The sequence below is a fragment of the Miniopterus schreibersii genome (genome assembly GCF_964146895.1).
Source record: "Miniopterus schreibersii genome assembly, chromosome: 3".
NCBI lineage: Eukaryota > Metazoa > Chordata > Mammalia > Chiroptera > Miniopteridae > Miniopterus > Miniopterus schreibersii.
In genome coordinates, this window is record NC_138103.1 from 29,322,684 (window position 1) to 29,341,447 (window position 18,764).

Consider the following 18,764-nt stretch of genomic DNA (forward strand, 5'->3'; position numbering starts at 1 on the left):
ATCATTCCATATGGAATCACACCAGGTCTGTTCAGAGTATAATTTTAAAGTTGAACACAGGCATAACACTGATGTAAGTGGAATGTATTTGTAAAGCTTAGTGGGGTGAAAGAGTTGGTACAAGGAAGCCAGAGAGAGAAATCTCAGCACCCCAGGGCTGTCGCCCCACATGCTCACTTGGTAGTTGGTACCTGGGGATTGGGAAAGGGGCAAAGAGCATGACCCCACAGCTGGATGGCTCAAAAGCTGGCACAGACCTTCTCTGCAGCCCTGGGCTGGGGAAGGAGCACCATCACAAAGGTGTGGGAGAACAGGTTTATTTCTCCTTTGTTCTCTTTATCATTGAGATCACATCAGTCTCTGGCCTGTTTCAACAACTCTGAGAGCTGAGTGAGTTCAGGTGCCCAAAACTGCTGTTTCCAGTGTTCCTTTAGTGTGGACACTGCTTTCTTTCTGTGAGTCTACTGGGGAGGAAAGGGCAAGTGAGTCCACGTGGGTGCTCCCCTCACACACAAGGGGGGAAGGTGGGAGTGCGGGCTTGCGTCCCAGGCACAGGTCACCTGAGTTCTCCCAGCATTCTCAAAGCCATGACTTTAGCCTCTGCCCTCTTTAAGCTCCACGGAAGTGTCACCAGGAGAGTACAGTGTGTAGAAATGCCCAGGGCCCTGGGAGACCACTTTCTGCCACAGCCACCATGAGGTTTGGTAAGCAGCTGACCGTGCTTAGTTTCTCTACGGTTGTACCTTCGCAGTGGCCCTTCTCATGTAAACTAACAACACAGAATGAAGAGGAGCTAATGTGGGTAAACCATGTAATTTTATTTCATAGGGTGTTATGGGAAATACCAACTCAGCTCCATCCCATGAGATAGAAATCTGGAAGTTGTCCTTTCTCAGTGGCCATCACGTTGTCACAACTATATTCTTGTCTGAGAGCCTCTCTGGGATTATGTATAAGAAGATGGAGTCTCTAATTTATACTAAAAACACCAGTGTCTCTTCATTTAGTGAACAGATATTTACCAATGACCTATTATGTGCCCGAAACTGGAGAATCAGAACCACTCTGCTCCTCATCCTCATGAACATCATGGGCTCTTTCAGAGAAGACCAAATCCAGAAAGCATGAGAAAGAGAAAACCTGTGGGGCCCTTGGCAGGAGAGACCTCATCGGGCTGGAGACAGGGCCTATCTGTTGAGGAGTTTGAGATGGGGCTCGAAGAAGCAGGATGATTTACAGACCACTGGGGGTGTAGGGACCCCAGGAGAGAGAGGAGAAGGAAATGTGAGCATGTGTCCAAAAAAGCACTTAAATCACGAGGAAGTGGGAGGCCAAGAACACATTTTATCAGAAAAGCCACCGAGTGGGGTAGCTTTCAGATGCTGATGTGGCAGTGGGGGCTTCGGTGTGCAGATGCAACAAAAGGGCTGGCAGGAAGGTGGGAACGATGCTCTGAGAGGAGGGTGTGAACCAGCTAGGCAGGTGATGGGCACGAGGGGACAGGCCTCTGGGATGGGGAAGTGGAGGTTGGGAGAAGAAAGTCCTGGAGTCTAGGCAGCCAGGGAGGTGTGAGGCCAGGTGTACTCTTTCAACTGGAAAATGTTTCCCTGCTGCTTCTGCTTGGGGATCTTATAACTGAAAAAAAAAAAGCTCTATTTTACAATTTCTAAAATGGTAATGTCTCCCCTGATTCTGTGCATACTGGCATACTTTAAATGCGCAGTTGTATAAACAGTCCAAAGAATTCAGGCACAGGCCTAGGGGAACACTCGCAGTGTTGGGCAGCCCAGGACATGGCACTGCGGTGTAGCGTCTGCCAAAGCCGAGATCCGGGACCCGGGGCTGCCCCCTCACTGCCATGGCATATTTTAGCAAGTGTCCCCAGTGAGTGGCTGAACAGGCATCACCACACTTACTTTAGCTCTTTCTTCACCTCTTCATAGTCGGCCTGTCCTTTGAGTTTTTCTTCCAGTTGCTGAAAACAGAGAGGAATTTTATTAGTTCCCACATCTGAAATAGGTCGGTGGACTCTGCTATAAACTGAATGTCTGTGCCCCTCCCCTCCCCTGCCCCTCCGCCAATGCATTCCTTGAGATCCTAACTCCCTTGTGCTGGTATCCAGAGACGGGGCCTTTGGGAGGTGATTAGGGCATGAGGGTGGAGCCCTCATGAATGGGATTAGTGGCCGTACAAAGGATGCCCTGGAGAGCTCCCCCCCAATCTCTTCTGCCCCATGAAGATTCAGAGAGAAGGCAGTCTAGGAGGGAGCTCTCCCCAGACACCAAATTTGTCAGTGCCTTGATCTTGAACTTCTCAGTCTCCAGAACAGTGAGAAAAAAAATGTTTATTGTTTATAAGTCCCCGAGTCTAAGGTATTCCGTTATGGCAGCCAAAACGGACTAAAAAGATTTCACTGACTACATTCCCTGCAAAACATCCAGTGGTCCCTGAGAGGGAACGCAAACACATACCAATGAAAGTTGATAACGTGTGGCGTTGTCTTTTGTCCTTCACTCTGTGGTCTGGTGTAAGCACACACACACACACACACACACACACACACGCACGCACACAATATAAGGCTGTAACATAAAATGTGGAAAACAATAGGAAAAGGCCATTTTGTATGAATACTGTGAAATGGCAAATAGAATGAAGAGAAGCTCTCCTAGCATTTTAAAAGCAACATGTGGTTTTTCACAAAGTATGTTTGGCTAGCTGATAGCTGATGCATACAGTCACTTGTCAACACCTTTGGTGGGACCCTGCAAAAAACAGATACAGCTCCTTTGTTGTTGGGGTTGTCATCAGAAAGGCATCAGGAAAAAGCATTTGTAGGGAATCTTAGGAGCAGAGGCCTATTCAGCTGGTGGCCAGTGGTTTCCCTGACAGTTCTGAGTCCTGTGGGGAGGGCCCTCCGAGGGTACCCTGGCCAGCAGGACCATAGCAGGACACAGCGGACCTCCTGATGGCCCTTCAGAGGAAAGGTGAGGGGCTCTGGCCAGGGGACCCAGGGAGTGACAGCACGTTTCCCAGGCAGGATGATGTTTTAATAGGCTCCATTAAAGTCTGTGTGCTCGGTGGGCACTCACGTGGCTGTTTCTACACAGAGCTTGGCAGGGTTTCCTTGTCAGGAAGGGCCTTTGGCATAGGGTGGTCAACAGCAGTGCTTCTCTCTAGGAAGGTGTTTGGTACTAGTTTGCTTTTTTCTCCCCCACAGGGAGCTCTGTTGGGGAAATAAGGCAGCTTATTATAAAACACAAAGACACAGCTTAGGGGAGGGTTCTAACGATTTAGCGTGTTTCCAAGCCCTGGTGAACAAATTCCAGTGCCAGAATCAAAGCACCTCCCCATCTCCAGGGCTTCCAGTTGCCTTGTGCTTAACCAGCCACAAGGTTTAAAGCCAACTGAGTACGTGCTCAAGTTGGAGGAGGAGATGCTCATCCGGACATCAGCTTGGATATTCACCTGAATCCCACCCTACTCGCTGTTTCAAGAATTCAGGTGTTCTGTAAACAAAAGTCACTCAGTCCATCTTTTCTATTGCATGTGCTGGCAGTTTTGTGTATTTTCCATTGTGTAAAATTGCACTGCCCTAGTTCCTTTTTAAGACCTCTTGCCAACGTTATGTTTATAATGGTTTCTCAGTCATAATCAAACAGGGTAGCATGCACTCATTTTCCGACAAAAGCTTCTCAGAAGGTGCTCATGAAAAACTGATTATTTCATTCTTCTCCCTGCAGTGGAATAGCAGGAAGCACTGATGGCCAGCCCTCCCAACAAAGCATTACCCGGTGCTGCAGGGGTACAGAAACACCTTTCAGACGGAGGAATTCACTGATGCTGGATATGAAACACACACAAAACTTGGTCATGTTCAGAGATCAGGAGAAAGACAGGAAGAAAGGCAGAGAGGGGAAAATCCGGAGCACTTCAGAACACGGCATGGCAGTGAACCTGGAGTCAATTCTGCCCCTGACAAGTTGGGTGACCCTGGACGTGTTAATAAACTTCTCATCTATAAAATGGGATAACAGCAATGACCAAAAAGTGTTGAGCTTAGGGGAACAAGGCAAGGACACGGTGCAGATGTTGGCACTGTGGGCCTTGGATATGGGACCATTATCATTGCTAAGTCCCAGTCCATCTTCCTGAGATCACAGTTGCTGGTCTTTGCAGACCTGAGGTCAGTCCTGATCAGAAGGCTTTAGGATTGGAGTCTGTAATTTGGTTGGATATAAGTATTCACTGAGAACTAAACAGCTTCCACTGAAATTTTTGCCACCCACTTGAGGGTAGCTTAATTAAGAACCAAGACCACACCTCTGACAATGTCTCTGGCTTGTTGGGCAAATGGATCGCTTCCCCCAGGATCTTGCCACTGCTTCCCGAGTGGGGCCACGTTTGCCCTTCCACCTCCCGTGGAAGGTTCACTCTGTCCTTTCCTCCAATCTGCTCAGTATGCCTTCAACACCCCACCAGGACAAGGCTCTGGGAGGCTCAGCCCTGGGCTCCTCTGCTTTCGGGATGCTGATGCTAGAACTTGCTCATGCCGTCCAGGGTAAGTATTCCTTGTGGTGGTGGGTGGGTGCAGTGGAGGCACATGCATGGGTCTCCCCTATATCGCCCCGGGCCAGACACTGCAGGGCCTGGCCTCTCCTGATCAAAGTGACCTCCACCACAAGGCAGCGATCATCATCACGCTTGTTCGCCTAATGAGTGTCAAATGGGATGTGGATGTTAGAGCTTTATACACTGAGATGTCGGTAAGATGCTTGTTAAAACATTATCGAGGGCAGCCTCTGTGCAGAGTAAAAACACTGCCTGGTAAGGAAACTTACATAACCAAAGAGGCAGCATCTAGAAATAAAGGTGCTGAATGACTCTAGAAGCAGTTATCAGTCTTTTATTCCTGTCCCAATGTCATGAGGGACACAGCATGCTCTGTGGCTCAAGAGGACCCATCAGCACCTTAGGAGTTGGGGTGAGGGGTGCAGAGGAGTGGGAGGCATGCACAGTTTGGAGGCAGTCCTGCAGGTAATTCTAATACACCTGCCCACGAATGTAATTTATCCCCATGGGAGATTGGCATCCTTTTAGCTATCTTTTCTTATAAATATCATTTTAAATTGAGACTTTTGGTACCACTGTTTTCTGTGCTATAGTGAGCATAATGCAGGTGACTGCCTCTGTTTTAAAGTGTCCCAAAAGAAGACCACAGCCTAGAGATTTATCAAAAACAGCAACCTTGCAACAGCAGTTGGGTTATTTCATTAATTATGAATATAGAATTGTCCTTTACAAGAGGCACTGTGCTTGAGCACTTGTGAGATTAGGCAGGAAGAAACTTCTACTTCTGAGTCTGTTTCCATGTCTATTTAAAGGCTAGAGGACACACACTGTTTCTGGAGAGTGATGCATTTATGGTGAACTTGGCTTGACAAATCAACACGGGGACAGAAAGACTGGTAAACATCCAACTATCAATTTAGCCTCAAAAAATTACAAGTCAGTTGTCCAAGAGAAGGAAAGAAACATCAATCGCAAAGAGATGGAGTTTTGACGTACGAGAGAGGGAGACCAATTAGTCCTCAAACCCATTCCATTACAGGGTGCACCACCAAAGTGTGCTGGTGCAGAAACCCCATAAGCTCAGGACACTCAGTAATCTCAAGATTCTGATCCTTATGCCTCCCGCCCTGTGAGACCAACCTCCCACATACCTAATCTGTGACTCTCATTAGCACTTATCTCAAAGAACATTGTTCATGTTCGTGGCAAAGCACCCAAAACTCCAAGAAGCTGAGATGGTTGGAAGCTGCAGCAGCCTAAAAAGATCCTAATTTGAGCCCTGCACAGTGTGTCTCAGAGTCCCCAAAGTGGACAACATGGTCCAAGAAGAAAAGCGCCCGGGGAAGGGGATGGAGGGGTTAGGAGAGGGAGGAGGAGAGCCCTGGGAGTCCAGGGAGGGTTGGCTGATGCTTCTGTGTGGCTACCACCGCTGGGTCAGAGGCTGTTGCAAAAGCATCAGGCTGTCAACTTGACAGGTCTCATTCATAAAATATTTTCCTAATAATTGTATCGCTGCTTAGTTTAGACTTGAGACTATAAATTATACACATTAGGGGGGAAAAAAAGCCCTGGGAAGGTATCTCATTCAATTAACCTTACTCCTTTGGGGAAGGCTAATGCCTTTTGTGTGTGGGTTCGATATTGGGGAGGTCTTCACTCCTGGCGACAAGGGGTTAAGATAATTAAAATCAGAGAAGTCTTGTTACTAGAGGATATGTTTTGATTATTAGATCAGATGAAGATAAGGGAGCAATAATTTTTGAAGAAGTATTGCCGAATTGTTTCATTAACTGCACAGTATTAAAGAATTCCCCCAAGATACGGATAAAGAACATTAATTTGTGAAAACCGCGTTTCATTTTTTGTGAAGGCAAACATTAAAACCTTAACTGATTTAGAAGAAATTGCTCTATAATAAAAAATGTAAGGTCTACAGCCTCCCTCTTATGTAGTCCAATGCCGAATGTATTCGAGTCAAATACTTTAATGGTAACAGAGGAGAGGAAAGGCAAATTATCTAATAATAATGCCAGTGCTAGGGTCAAAAATGGCTATATCATGAAAAAATTAGATTTAATCTAGAAATAAAAAATGGTATTCACTGAGCAGGCTGATGAGAGAGAAAGACACACTGAAGAATAAATGCAACGGTTGATGACAAATATGACCAGGTCTCAACCATCTTCCTAGTCGCAGGACCGTCGTCCTTGAGGGGCCTAGGCACCGGACAGTTTCTCAGGCAGTGGATGAAACCCACCCCAAAGAGGCAAAGAAGAAACTAGCAAGGGGGAGCCATGGGTTCCACCGGTGCCAGCGAGGTCTGGCCAATGAGCTGCCATGAAGACAGACTTGCTGGAAACTTAGCTCTGGGTCAGAAACATGGCCATGTGTTGAGAAGAAAATTTTCAATGGAAAAAAACCCCAAGATGGACCTAACTATAGTCTAGAATTACTCTATATAAGAAAAAGTTGTCCTGACATTTTTATAACTAATCTTGACCCACCTTATTTAGTATACAATGACTACACTTGGCAGTCACTCACTCATTCATTCACACATCCAACAAATGGACACTGAGTGGGGGCAGAAGGGGGCCCAAGTGGGCATCACTCAGGAGGGACGTCAGAGCAGGGGAACGTCTGGCCTTGCAGCAGGGGCCCCAAGCCCTTGCTGGCCCTATCTCTTCAGAGTCAAATACAATACTCTGAGGACGCCCTCTGGCTCTGACATGCTGTGCATCTACGGTCCCAGGACTATCTTCAAATTTCCTTAGTAACTTCAACAGATTGGAAATACCTTAAATAAAGTATATATATATATTTTAATATAATGAAAAAGGTTCCAGGTTCTGAATTTGGGACACAAAGTTATGAGGAACCCCAAGAGGATCTAGCTTTGGTCTGGGCTGCTGTGATTTCCCTGGAAGGAAAGAGAATGACTGTGTGAGCTCCCTGTGTTGAAGCAACACCACATTTGGGGTGCTGTGGTACGTCACAGGCCTGAGGGACAAAAAATGATCCTGCAGTTTGAGAGCATGGTCCAGAGGGCTTGGGGCACCTCTTGATTTCATTTCATTTGGGCACAGGGGGAGCCCAAATTTCAGTGTGCTGGGTCCTCCTGCTGGCAGCTTCCTCCAAAGGCCAGGGAAGGCCAGCGGAGCTGGACTAATGGCATGTTTATACAGATGGCCTGCGAACTTCCAGCCACTCTAACTCACCCAAGAGCACACAGAACCTCCAGGTCTAGCACCGTCAGTCAGTCCCAGCTCTCAGGCGGTGAAGCAGTGCCAAGGGTGGGTGGGCGGGCACTGAGGATGGGGTTTCTACCAAGTGTTGGAGGTGCTGCCCAGGCTGGAGCTCATAGAGGGGTTCAAAGTCTGTCTCCCCGCCTTGGGATCTAGAATTCTGCTTCTAGATACTCTGTAGAGGTTCAAAGTTGCCATATTTGTTGACAATTCCAGATGCGATACCTTCCAAAAAACTCTGATGAAGCTTATACACCCATGCTTCTGACTGAGGTGTCCCAGGGGCCTCATGCCTTGTTATGCTATTGTCACTGGATGGAAAAACTTGTTGATGGTTGGAGCTCAGACTAAGAAATACCCAAGCAGTCACTTTTGCTTTTAAAGGAGATCAAATTTTAACCATTATCCTTGCAGACCACAAAAATGAGAATACCTTGTGCAATGGCCAAGGCAGGGCCAAGGTGGCAGCTTCTGAGCCACGGCCTCCTGCCATAGTCACCATACCCACTAGCCTCCCAGACATCGAGGGGCAGAAGCAACCCATTGAAGAGCTCTCAGGGCATTGGCGGGGGGCCAGAACCACCATGTAGGTCAACCCTGGGCTCCCTCCAGGGCCCCGTGAGAAGGCAGGCAAAGGGTGTGCATGTGCACGCCCGGCGCTCCCTTGCTGCCGGCCCCCACGGCCCCCACGGCCCCCTTACTTTGAGCGTGCTGTTCTTGGCACTCAGCTGCTGCTCCAGCTGGGAGATCTGGCTGGCCGAGTTCTCCCGCAGCTTGGTGAGGCTGGCCTGGAGTCTCTGCACGTCCTCCACCAGCTGGGCGATCTCCCGCTCTTTGGCGGCCAACTCAACTTCGAGGCTAGAGCGGGTCAGCACCTCTATGGCCTGCTCCTGGGAAGGAGAAAGGAAATGACAAAACTGCACCGGCGTCAGGCAGGTGCTCGAGGTTAGCTGTGCAGGCAACCAGGGCAAACACAGGCAGATGGGAGGATGTGGACAGTGAGCTCATGGTAAGACATTACTTGCTGCCTCTGCTTGGACAGGACCTGCTGACTGCCTTCCCCACACCACCTTTCCATCTGCGTGGTGAGCTGCCATCAGCATTTGTCCATTCAGCAAGCATTTACGAGGACCTCCCTTGGACGAAAGGGTAGAAGTCCCTTTCTTCACAGGGCTTCTAGTCGTGGGGTGGGTGAGTGAGATGTACTAAATCCATTTATTAGTGGCATAAAGCATGTTGGGTGGTGATAAATGCCAGAGAAAAGCTGAAGCAAGAAGGGGTCACAGGGTCAGACTTGAGAGAGGCAGTTGGGGTTTTTAATAAGATGGTCAGGAAAAGCCTCATGGGACAGTGATATCTGAGCAAAGATCTGAGAGAGGCGACAGAAAGGGCCCTGTTGGTGGCTGGGAATGAGTGCTTCAGCCAGGGGAATGACAAATGGGAAGGCTCTGGAGTGTTCCAAAGCGTTCAGATTCTCCCACCAGATGGGATTCAACATCCTTTCAGTTCATTACTAAGGTATCTAGATGCTATGCTGTTTGACAAACTGATTTTCAGAGTGAGCATTTTAAAGAGTTAAAAGATGTGGAAGAGGCCCATTTGGGGTTCCTTTACTTAGAATTCTTATGCTGATTGATGTTTTAAAAAACTTCCCCCCTTCCCCAATTTGCTCAAAGTGGAAAATATGCAAAACAGGGGAAAGGTGTAAAAAAAAAAAAAAAAAAAAAGAGAAAGTTAAATCTTTAATTCCACTTCCCAAGGACTAAAGCAGTACATTTTTCAAGTTTTGTAAGTAATGATAGCTCCTGAGTGATTCTGGAAGCTTTTCTTCAGGGCCAGTGCACTTCTGGGCATGGCTGATGGGGTGGGGAGGGTACAGCGTATGGGTGTCTGTGACGGCAGAGGCCTGGGGCAGCTCACACTGCAGTGTAGAATGAATGCGCCACCCTCGCTGTCATCCACTTCACATCTTTTAAACAATTTTATTTATTTATTTTGCAGAGAAAGAGAAGAAGGGGGTGGGGGAGGGAGGGAGGGAGGAAGGAAAGATGGAAGGAAGGAAGGAAGGAAGGAAAGAAGGTAGGTTTATTTGCTGTTAGGCTTATTTGTCGCTTCTTGTATGTGCCCTGACTAGGGACTGAACTCACAACCTTGGCATATCAGGATGATGTTCTACCCAACTGAGCTACTCAGCCAGGGCTCACTTCACGTCTTGATCTGGCCTATACTGGGGTGGAAAACAGCAGCTGCAGCTCAGCTGGCAGGGGCAGCCATGCCATTCGATGCACTATGTGCTTCTCACGCACAGGGTTTTCACATTTGGGGACAGCCAGTCACCCAGGGAAATACTTTTTCACATCTCCCTTCTGGGAAGCTAAGGCATTTACCATTTAAGAAAATAAAGGTTTATGTGCAAAGAAATGACTCCTTTCTGGTCCTTTGATTTGTATAGTATCGTAAAGTAAGATTTTCATGTCTCCCGACTTCTGGAAGTTCTGGACACGGCCCCGGGCCCCCACGAGCACCTTCCCTCCAGCTTATTTAAAAGGCATATGCTGTCCAGACCAGTTCAGTTCAGAGTGGGTTCCACAGACTGGTGCCAGTCCACAACCGCTGCTGGTACACAGTGAGGCAAGCATAGAAATTGAGTAAGTGTTTAGAAACGTTTATAGCAATTGGACATTGCTGTGACATTTTTATTGTCTTTTATAAAACCACCAGGCTGTTGACAGATTGGAAATTTAAAAATAAAAACAAAACTCTCCTTTACCAGAGTTTGGGAAGCACCACCCTAAATAACACTGGGGGTGGCGGTCAAGGTCAGGGGGCGTAAGACGAGTCCCCTAGCAGTGCCGGGGGGATAGCACCGAGGAGAACAGTGAGAGAAGTACTTGGAGGCAAATCCTGAGGAGGGAGAGGGGGCACAGTGGGAAAGGGCTAGTGGATCTCAGCAGAAGGAAGAGGGGCTCCATTTCAGCGTGAGACACCACAGGGTAAGCACGAAGGTTGGAAAGGTAGGAAGCAATGTACAAGGAGGGACCGATGATGAGAGGCCAGCTCATAAAAGGAGAGGCCATGTTGGTGACTGATGGTGGCCAGAGGTGCCTGGACTTGTGGCGACAGACCTGGAGGAGCAGTGAGGGGACACGATGGCAGTGATATTCAGGACAGTCTTATGGTGGGTGTAAAATGAGCCATGTTACCTAATTTAACTTATTTATCAATATTCCAACCTGAGGGATGACAGCCATAAAAACTGTTTCAAGTGCTCTTAGGGGAAGAGTCTGTAAAACAAGCCAAAAGGTGACCTGGGGTTTTAAATAGGCAAGCAAGTTACTGTATCAGGGGCATGAGGTTCAAATAATACAAGGTGGGAAAGAGTAGGCTTAGAGTTGTATGTGAAACACAGAGCTTATTCTTATATTATTATTTACTGATTATTGTATTATTTTCCATATGAACAACTGTAAACCTACTTTTGTCCCACTCTGTATATATAAAAAACATCAGCTCTTAGTGCTGAACCTGGGCCCATGATGGGAACCTGGGGTAGGCAGTCCCAAAGGGCTGTCTGCTCAACTTCTGAGGCCCAGTGTGGCTGGGCCCCAAGCTGACCATATGACCTTGGGCACATCAACTAACTCAGAAACCTGGGCCACAGATTCTTTATTTATAACATAGCAAAAATAATTTTTGTCTTGCATAAACTGAGGTGAGGTAATATACCCCAAAGCAGTTAGGCCTTGGAAATAAGATAGAAAAGTTCACCCAAATCTAAGCCCAAATATGGCTCACTTCCCCTTATACATGAGGACATCCTTGTTGCCTCACTGTGAAGACACATGGGAAACTAAGAAAGAAATGAACAAGGTCCCAGGAAATGATCAACAGGCTGCAGGTAGAGGGAGAGGCCTGTGTCTGGGTGATAAAGCTGGGGCCTCTCAGTCCTAGGGCATAGCTAGAAAGGAAGTTGTATAACAGGGCAAACAGGCGAGTAGGGGTGGCCTTTACAGCTGTAGGGAGGTCAGCATCAGGAAGCTCGGATGCTGCTGAGATAATTACTGAGAGATGAAGCATTCATGGGTTCAAAGAGGGCCGGGATCATGGGTTCCTGGTTGCCATCCAGGCCTCCACTCAGCTGTACCTGAATCACTTGGGGGCTTTAGAAAATATATGGGTCCTGGGCCCCACCCTGGAAACCATGGTTCAGGGGATCTGGAGTAGGGCCCCGACTCCCTGGTGATTGTGATGGGGTTTAGGGTCAGGACCCTGGCTCGGACTGTAGCCTCTAAAGGAAGAGACTGGCTTTTTTTCCAAGTGTGACAAGAGGCCCCTGTGGGCACCAGAACAAGGTCCTGAGAGTCTGTCCCAGAAGGGACAGTCCAACAACTCCAGGCTTCCAAGGCCTATAAGGGCATCCTAACTCCTCACAGGGGCTCGGGGCTCTGATGGCTCAGAAGCCAGGAAAGGATACATGGGAATGCTTTGTAGAGTCTAAAAACATTGTTTAAAAAAAAGGGAAGGGCTTAAGATCATGAAAGTGGCGGTGTGTTTCCAAAGGGAAAAACAGAAAAACAGAAGTTACTAGGTAGTAATCCATTAAATTTTGTCCCTTTGAACCCACTTGCCTCCCCTCTCTCCCAACCTGCTTCTGTGAAATATCACACGTTGTATAAGTGTCTAGGAGTCCTCCTACTGAGATTAGAACATCGAGGCTGAAAAAAGCTAGATAATCATCTCTTTTATCCTGCAGCCATTTTCATATTAAATATGAATGAGATGCAGGAGCACTACTCAACGGGAGGAAAACCTAACTGTGAAATGGTGCGTCTAGGACCCTAGCCTGTGAGACAGATACTTGAAGTCAAGGCTGATCTTAGTCTTATTTACTCCAGCGGGGGAAAGATGAAGGACTGGGAACCTTAGCTCTACTTCTCTCTCTCACTGCCACCTCTATTCCCACCAATGCCAAACGGCTGAAATAGGCCTATCTATGGAGTGTGTGCACCTGATAGATTCACCTGAGACAGACAGGTGTATTTTCTAATATCACAGTTTGCTTAAGTTCAAGAAGGTGGCCTGGTGTGGTACACCAGGGACCCGAACTAGGAATATTTGTAACTACTTGACAAAGGACCTGCATGTATCCTGTTCCATTTAACGCACATAAAGGTGGGGTGGCTGGGTGTGGGGAAGAGAGAGGACTTTGGAGTAGGACAAACAGGATTAAATGCCCGCTTGATCATTTTCTAGCTGTGTGACCTTCTGCGAATTACTTAACTCCTCTGAGCCTCTTGGTTCCTTCCCTGTAAAATGAGGATACTAAAACCTGCCTCTAATGACCCTGGTGTCATGAGGCAGAAAGGAAACAACCACACAGAGCCCAGCACAGTCCCTCACGCAGAGCAGGCACTCCAAGTGGCAGCTCACCTTCTCAAACTAGTGTTTCCGGTAAGACACCCAACAGATCAGTGTAGGACTTTGCTAGATCTATAGCGTCCACTGTTTCTCTGCTGAGTCCTGCCAGCCAAGCCCAACAGACATTTTCCTGCTGGCCCAGTTTCCGGTGCTTACTCCCTGGCTGGCTGAGCTGACTGTGGGAATGCACACCCGAAGGAGCCCTGGCAGGGCTGCTCCTGGAAGACTGAACCTGTGCCATGTAAACACTGCACTTAGCTGATGATGAAGTGTTTAAACACCCCTAGGATCCACAACTTACTCTACCTGCAAAAACATTCATTCCTTTCGGAAATGTTTTGGTTGCTACAGTCCAGGATGGTGCCAGAAATCCTTTCAATCAAAGCATTGAGCTCAGGAGCCCTGTGTGGACACACTGGGATGGTTGACTTTCTTTAGAGGACTGGGATCCACCACGAAGGCCAGGAGAAGCCACACAGACTCCGTCCTCAAGGGCTTCCTCACTGTGACCCTGGGTCCAGTCCAGGTAAACTTCAAGGAGGGGATGATGACAGAACCAAGGGGCCATTTCAGGTAAAATTAAAACCATAGTCCATGAAGTATGAAGGATGTAATGGTTCCTAAATTGGAGAACCTTTCTCTATATCCTGAGATACTTAAATCATGTTTTATTTAATGTTAATGTAAAGAAAGAAAGAAAAAAATCCATTCTTAAAAGGAGTCCTGACACTAAAACTTTGCTTTAGATTCATTCCTAAGGAGTAATTAAAAAGTCCCAGTCTAAGGTGGCAGAGTCCTGGCTTGGCCACTGGGGCGAAGTGCTCTGGAGCAAAGGGTCCACATTTACAGAGCTTCTATTTTTTTTTTTTATCTATACAAAGAAATAACAATATCCCACTTTATGGGTTAGGTGGAATAATGGTTGTCAAACTGACAAGTGCCAAACTGACACATGAACTTACTACAACAGCAAGTCTCCCTGATTCGACTGTACTCTCTCTGGGAAGGGCCTGGCTTGTCCCCCCTTGCTCTGTGGCCACCACGGTCCTGGCACACAGCAAGGGCTCTATAACTCTTTGTTAAGTAAAAGGATTCTTTGAGTGCACCTCGCCCAACAAAGGCTATCAGAGCTGAAGGGACCTCAGGATCACTTACTCCTCACTCTACGCACTGAAAAACTGAGGCCTAAGAAGCTTAACTCCCTGGATGTGTAAAAAAAGCGATGGAATTGAGCTTTAAAACCAGGGCTCCTGAATCAGAGATAATAATGCCAACCATGTAAGAGTAATTGCTAAGGTTTCCTGAGGACTTACTATGTGTCAGGTCTTGCTCTAAGAGCTTTGCTCAGATTTCTGAAACCCTTGTAAAAACCCATTTTATGGATGATGAAACTGAAACTCAGGGAGGTTAAATGACTTGCCCAAAGTCACAGAGCTGGGGTCTGAGCCCAGGGGTGTGGCTTCCTTATTGAGGTCTTAACTACATGCTGCTCCATGTAACTGCACAGCACTGAAGAAAAGAGTTTGGAATCTGATAGTTCTAAGCCACCTTGACCAAGCTGGGAAAGTTACAGCTAAGAGCAATTTTTATTAATGTTAGAAAAACCAAGAGGCAAAAGCACTGGGATACGTGTCTTCCTCCTCCTGAATGCCTACACTTCAGGCATGATTCTGGCAATTACAGACTCAGAGCGGGGCGTTACCTTGTTACCTCTTTGGCTTTCCCAGCTCATCACAAAATTTTTCTCACTCTGGAAGGACACATTCAGGAAGAGACCAAACCTCCAATTTTCCTGTGTAATTTTGGCAAAGCTCCAGTTTCAGATCTCCACCCATCTGCCAGCCGCCACCCCATAGGCCTAGCAGGGAAGACGCTCCCTTTGGTGATGCGATCTGTCTCCACCTCCACGCTGGGCGGGTGGCATGCTGACCACAGAGCACTGACGCAGAATCAGCAAAACTTCCTTTGACTCTATAACAAGTTCCATCCCCAAACTGTTAAAAGCATTCCCTACCAAGACAGCAGTACTGCTTAAAACAGTCCAAAAAGGGACATTAAAAAGCTAAGGAAGAAAGCAGCTGCAACACAGGTACAGATGCCAGGCAGACAAGAGTCCCCACAGGGCCCAGTTACCCACCACATCCGGTGCCTTCTGGATCTGCGAGGCCAGTTGGAGAGAGTGGTTGGCTGACGAGAGCTGCTCTCTTAAGGTCTCCGCCTCTCTCTGAGCCACCTCTGCCCTCTGAAGGAAATGAAAAGGGTGAGAAGAGAAAGTACATTCAGTTTAACAACTGACAATTATTACAAGAACATTCATCAATTCATGCCTGACTGACTGTAATTGATTTTCCTAAACACTCAACCTAATAAATGCTAGAAAAAAACATAGAATGTGATGGATTTTTATTTTAAACAGTACAAGGAAGAAATAATTGAGCGATTATGACAGTAATTTAACGCTAGGAGCAAGGAATCCCCTGCTGATAGTAATGCTCCGGCCCACTGAATTTCCCAGACTGAATAAATACAAGTGGAAATAGAGTCTTTTGATTCAATTTCTTTCTATTCTCATAGACCAAGAAGATTTTATTGCAGGATTACTCCTGGGAGTAATTCTCATGGGTAAACAGTGAATTAAAGACACTCTGGCCATTCTCTTCCTAAAAACATGCACAATGTTGTGGTTGTTTTCCTTTGGCAAGTATTTCCATAAATGTACAGGGTGTAAACGGCACTTCTTTTGTGAGGGCCAGGCATATTTCAACATATTTAACCCTTCGCCCGACAAAGTTTTCTAATGCTGATGCTGGCATTCCAGCCAGCATGCCGATTTGGGGCCAGAGGCCGGAGGGTGGCACACACCCATTGGGGGGTGGGGAGGAACGGAGCCGACTATAGGAAGGAGGTCCAAAGAGAAATGAGTAACAGCTTCTATCATTTGCATGTAATTCCTGGCCAAGGAAACCAATTCCACTGGATAGCCAACCAGGATTTCACACTGAAGGGCGAGAATAGGTCACCCTAGTACCCGCCACTCGAGAGGGCACTGTGGCGTAGTGGGCAGGGGTTGGGCACCTAGGGACAGAAGGACCAGGGCCAGTTACTTAACTAAGCTCATTAAACTTCCACCTTCCCACCTCCAAAATGGGAACACTGTCTCAGAGACGTCACAAGGATTAGTATCTGCAGAAGTGCACTGTACACAGAACTCATTCAGAAGTGTTTTATTAATGGGCTTATCCTGATTTTACAAACTGCAATTGAGACGGGTGAGAAATGGCAGCTAACTGACGCTGGGCACCAGGCTGGGAAGTATTGTGCTTATTCTGTCTACCAGACTTACATTCTGCTAATAGAAAAGATTAACGAGAAAAGCCTGACTGAGCAGGGCTATTTCATGTGTTTTCTCATTTTGTGGTGTGATGTTATGTGTCTACTAATTGCTAAGGAAGGCTGAAAAAGAGAAACACGAGGTTAGCCTGCCTCAGTACTAGCTGATCAATCTAGTTGTACAAGAATGGGGCTGGCAGCTTTAAGCAATCATGTGACGGCAGCGCAAATCTACCTGCTCTGCATACAGACAAGTTAGGATATTTCTAAGAGCAGTTACTTCTGCCCAGGGTGGTGCTGGTGGCCTCCTGCCCTGCTTCTCCGGGAGCTCTTGGAATTGCACTCAATCTCATTCACACGGCGCCTGGCCAGGCCTGTCTGCTCAGGCAGTCGCCTCCCACCCTCTCTGCTCCAAACGGAATCTAGAAGCACCTGCCAGGAAAGGCGGCAATGTGACTGGTGTGGTGAAGATGGCAGGGGTGATTTCTGGTTCATGCTAACTGCAGGAAAGTCTCCTCTTCAGTGAAAAAGATTTTCCCAGGTTATATCCAAATGTGCCACTTCAAGTTTTTTCTGATTACTGTCGTATTACTGAAAAGTTTACTATTTGCTTTCTAGTTAGCTAAACCCTTGGGCGTAATGTCTCTATGACTCTGTCAGGAATAAGGGGCATTTTGATACAGTTCTAGTCTCGTTGACTTGGAAAAAAATTTCTTAGCCTGGTGGAGGAGGTGTTCTAGTAGCAGTCAAGGAGCAGCAGCACCACCCACCCCACCTAGAAACGTTGGCTTCGAGGTGCTCTGGAACCACCAGGGCTCTGCAGGCCTGGACAGGGGGTCCCAATCAGGATCTCATGCAGGCATTTAACTGTTTGGAGCAGAGTGCTGTCTCATCAGGCCAGTGGCTCACAGAATAGGGATCTAGTTGTTAATGATTTTGCCCTCGGTTTACATAATTTCTCCAGAGCTTCTGTACTTTATTCAGTCTCCGAATTTATGTATATAGCAGCTCTGTGAACTATCCGTGATGGTCAGTCTTTTATCATATTTGGCTTGACTTGGTTACTCCAGTACAACTTTTTGATTGTTTAGGATTTATATTATTTATTTAGGCATTATACCCCGAGTATATAAAAAACCCAAAATGAGTTGAAGGGGTTTGTGCAGCTAAACATGGACAAAGCTAAACAGTTAAGAAAAAAAAAAAAAAAGGACTGAGAGTGGCAGAAAGGGAGACTCTGTAGTTGTACATTTAGTCCCATCTTTGGCAGCTGAGGCAGAAAGGGCTACTGTGCTGGGTCAGACCATGGTTGTCACTTGTTTCCAGGGTCTCCCATCTTCCTGATGTCCACAGGCCAACCAGGTAAAGTCCGGTTGTTTCTAGAACTGGAATCAATAGCAGGAGGTGGAAAACTTGGGTGCTGTTTTCTGATCTGGAATCTCAGACACAGCGATGTGGCTGCCATGAGACAGACACTCCATCCTGTTTCCACTGGTGGGGTCCCTCCAGAGGCAAAGCCTGGGGACCAAAGCCAGGGCTCCCACAGGCAGCTGGCAACAGCCCTGGGTGTGATTTAGTGGCCACCCAAAGATGAGAATAGCGCCTTGCTAAGCTGGAGCTGCTCTCCCCGGAGATTTCTCTTGCTGGCTGTTGTTTACTTTCTTTACTTTTTTGAGAAGTGAAAGTAAATGCTGGAAGCACAGGGGATGGAAAAGAGGAGCTAGAGCCTCGTGGTGACCTCACTTTCAGTGATTCTATAGGAGAGAGACCAGAAAGCTCTACTAAGAAATTTACTGCCACGGGTGCCAAACTGGCCCTGCACTGGCCAAAGTCCCCATTTAGACCTGCTGCCTGTTTTCAGGACTCGGAGCGCATCGGTTTGGATTTCCTTCTCTGGTCAGCCAGGCTGAATGTTAGAACTACACAAGGCCACCCATGTAAAACCCTGCTTGTTACAGCCTGAGTCACAATTTCAGGAAAGCCAGAAGAGCAAATTTCCCTATCTCCTCCTGCTACAAGGGGTGGCCCCAGGGGCTCTCTCCAGGCCTCGCTGGCACACCTGACTTGGGCTGGGAGCCCAATTTATTACATGGAGAAACTAAGGTCCCCCAGGAGACCTAAGGAGTGACCAAGGACACAGGCATGACTCACCTGCTGGCAAGGAGCCCAGATGAAACCAGCTCCTCCAGCAGGGCCTGC

At 47.4% G+C, this 18,764-nt stretch overlaps 1 protein-coding gene across 14 annotated transcripts in view; it reads right to left on the reverse strand.

Moving 5' to 3' along the window:
- Positions 1 to 18,764, reverse strand: part of CUX1 (cut like homeobox 1) — a 337,186-nt gene that overhangs the window by 73,014 nt on the left and 245,408 nt on the right. For 7 of the 14 annotated variants that reach the window (XM_081131308.1, XM_081131312.1, XM_081131319.1 and 4 more), the window contains exons 10-12: positions 15,373 to 15,477; positions 8,519 to 8,701; positions 1,917 to 1,975 (exon numbers count right to left, since the gene is read on the reverse strand). In XM_081131308.1, the coding sequence (XP_080987434.1) occupies positions 1,917 to 1,975; positions 8,519 to 8,701; positions 15,373 to 15,477 (347 nt within the window). Of the gene's footprint in view, positions 1 to 1,916; positions 1,976 to 8,518; positions 8,708 to 15,372; positions 15,478 to 18,764 lie in introns of all 14 variants that reach the window. The other 7 variants (XM_081131320.1, XM_081131311.1, XM_081131317.1 and 4 more) reach the window with 1 other exon arrangement.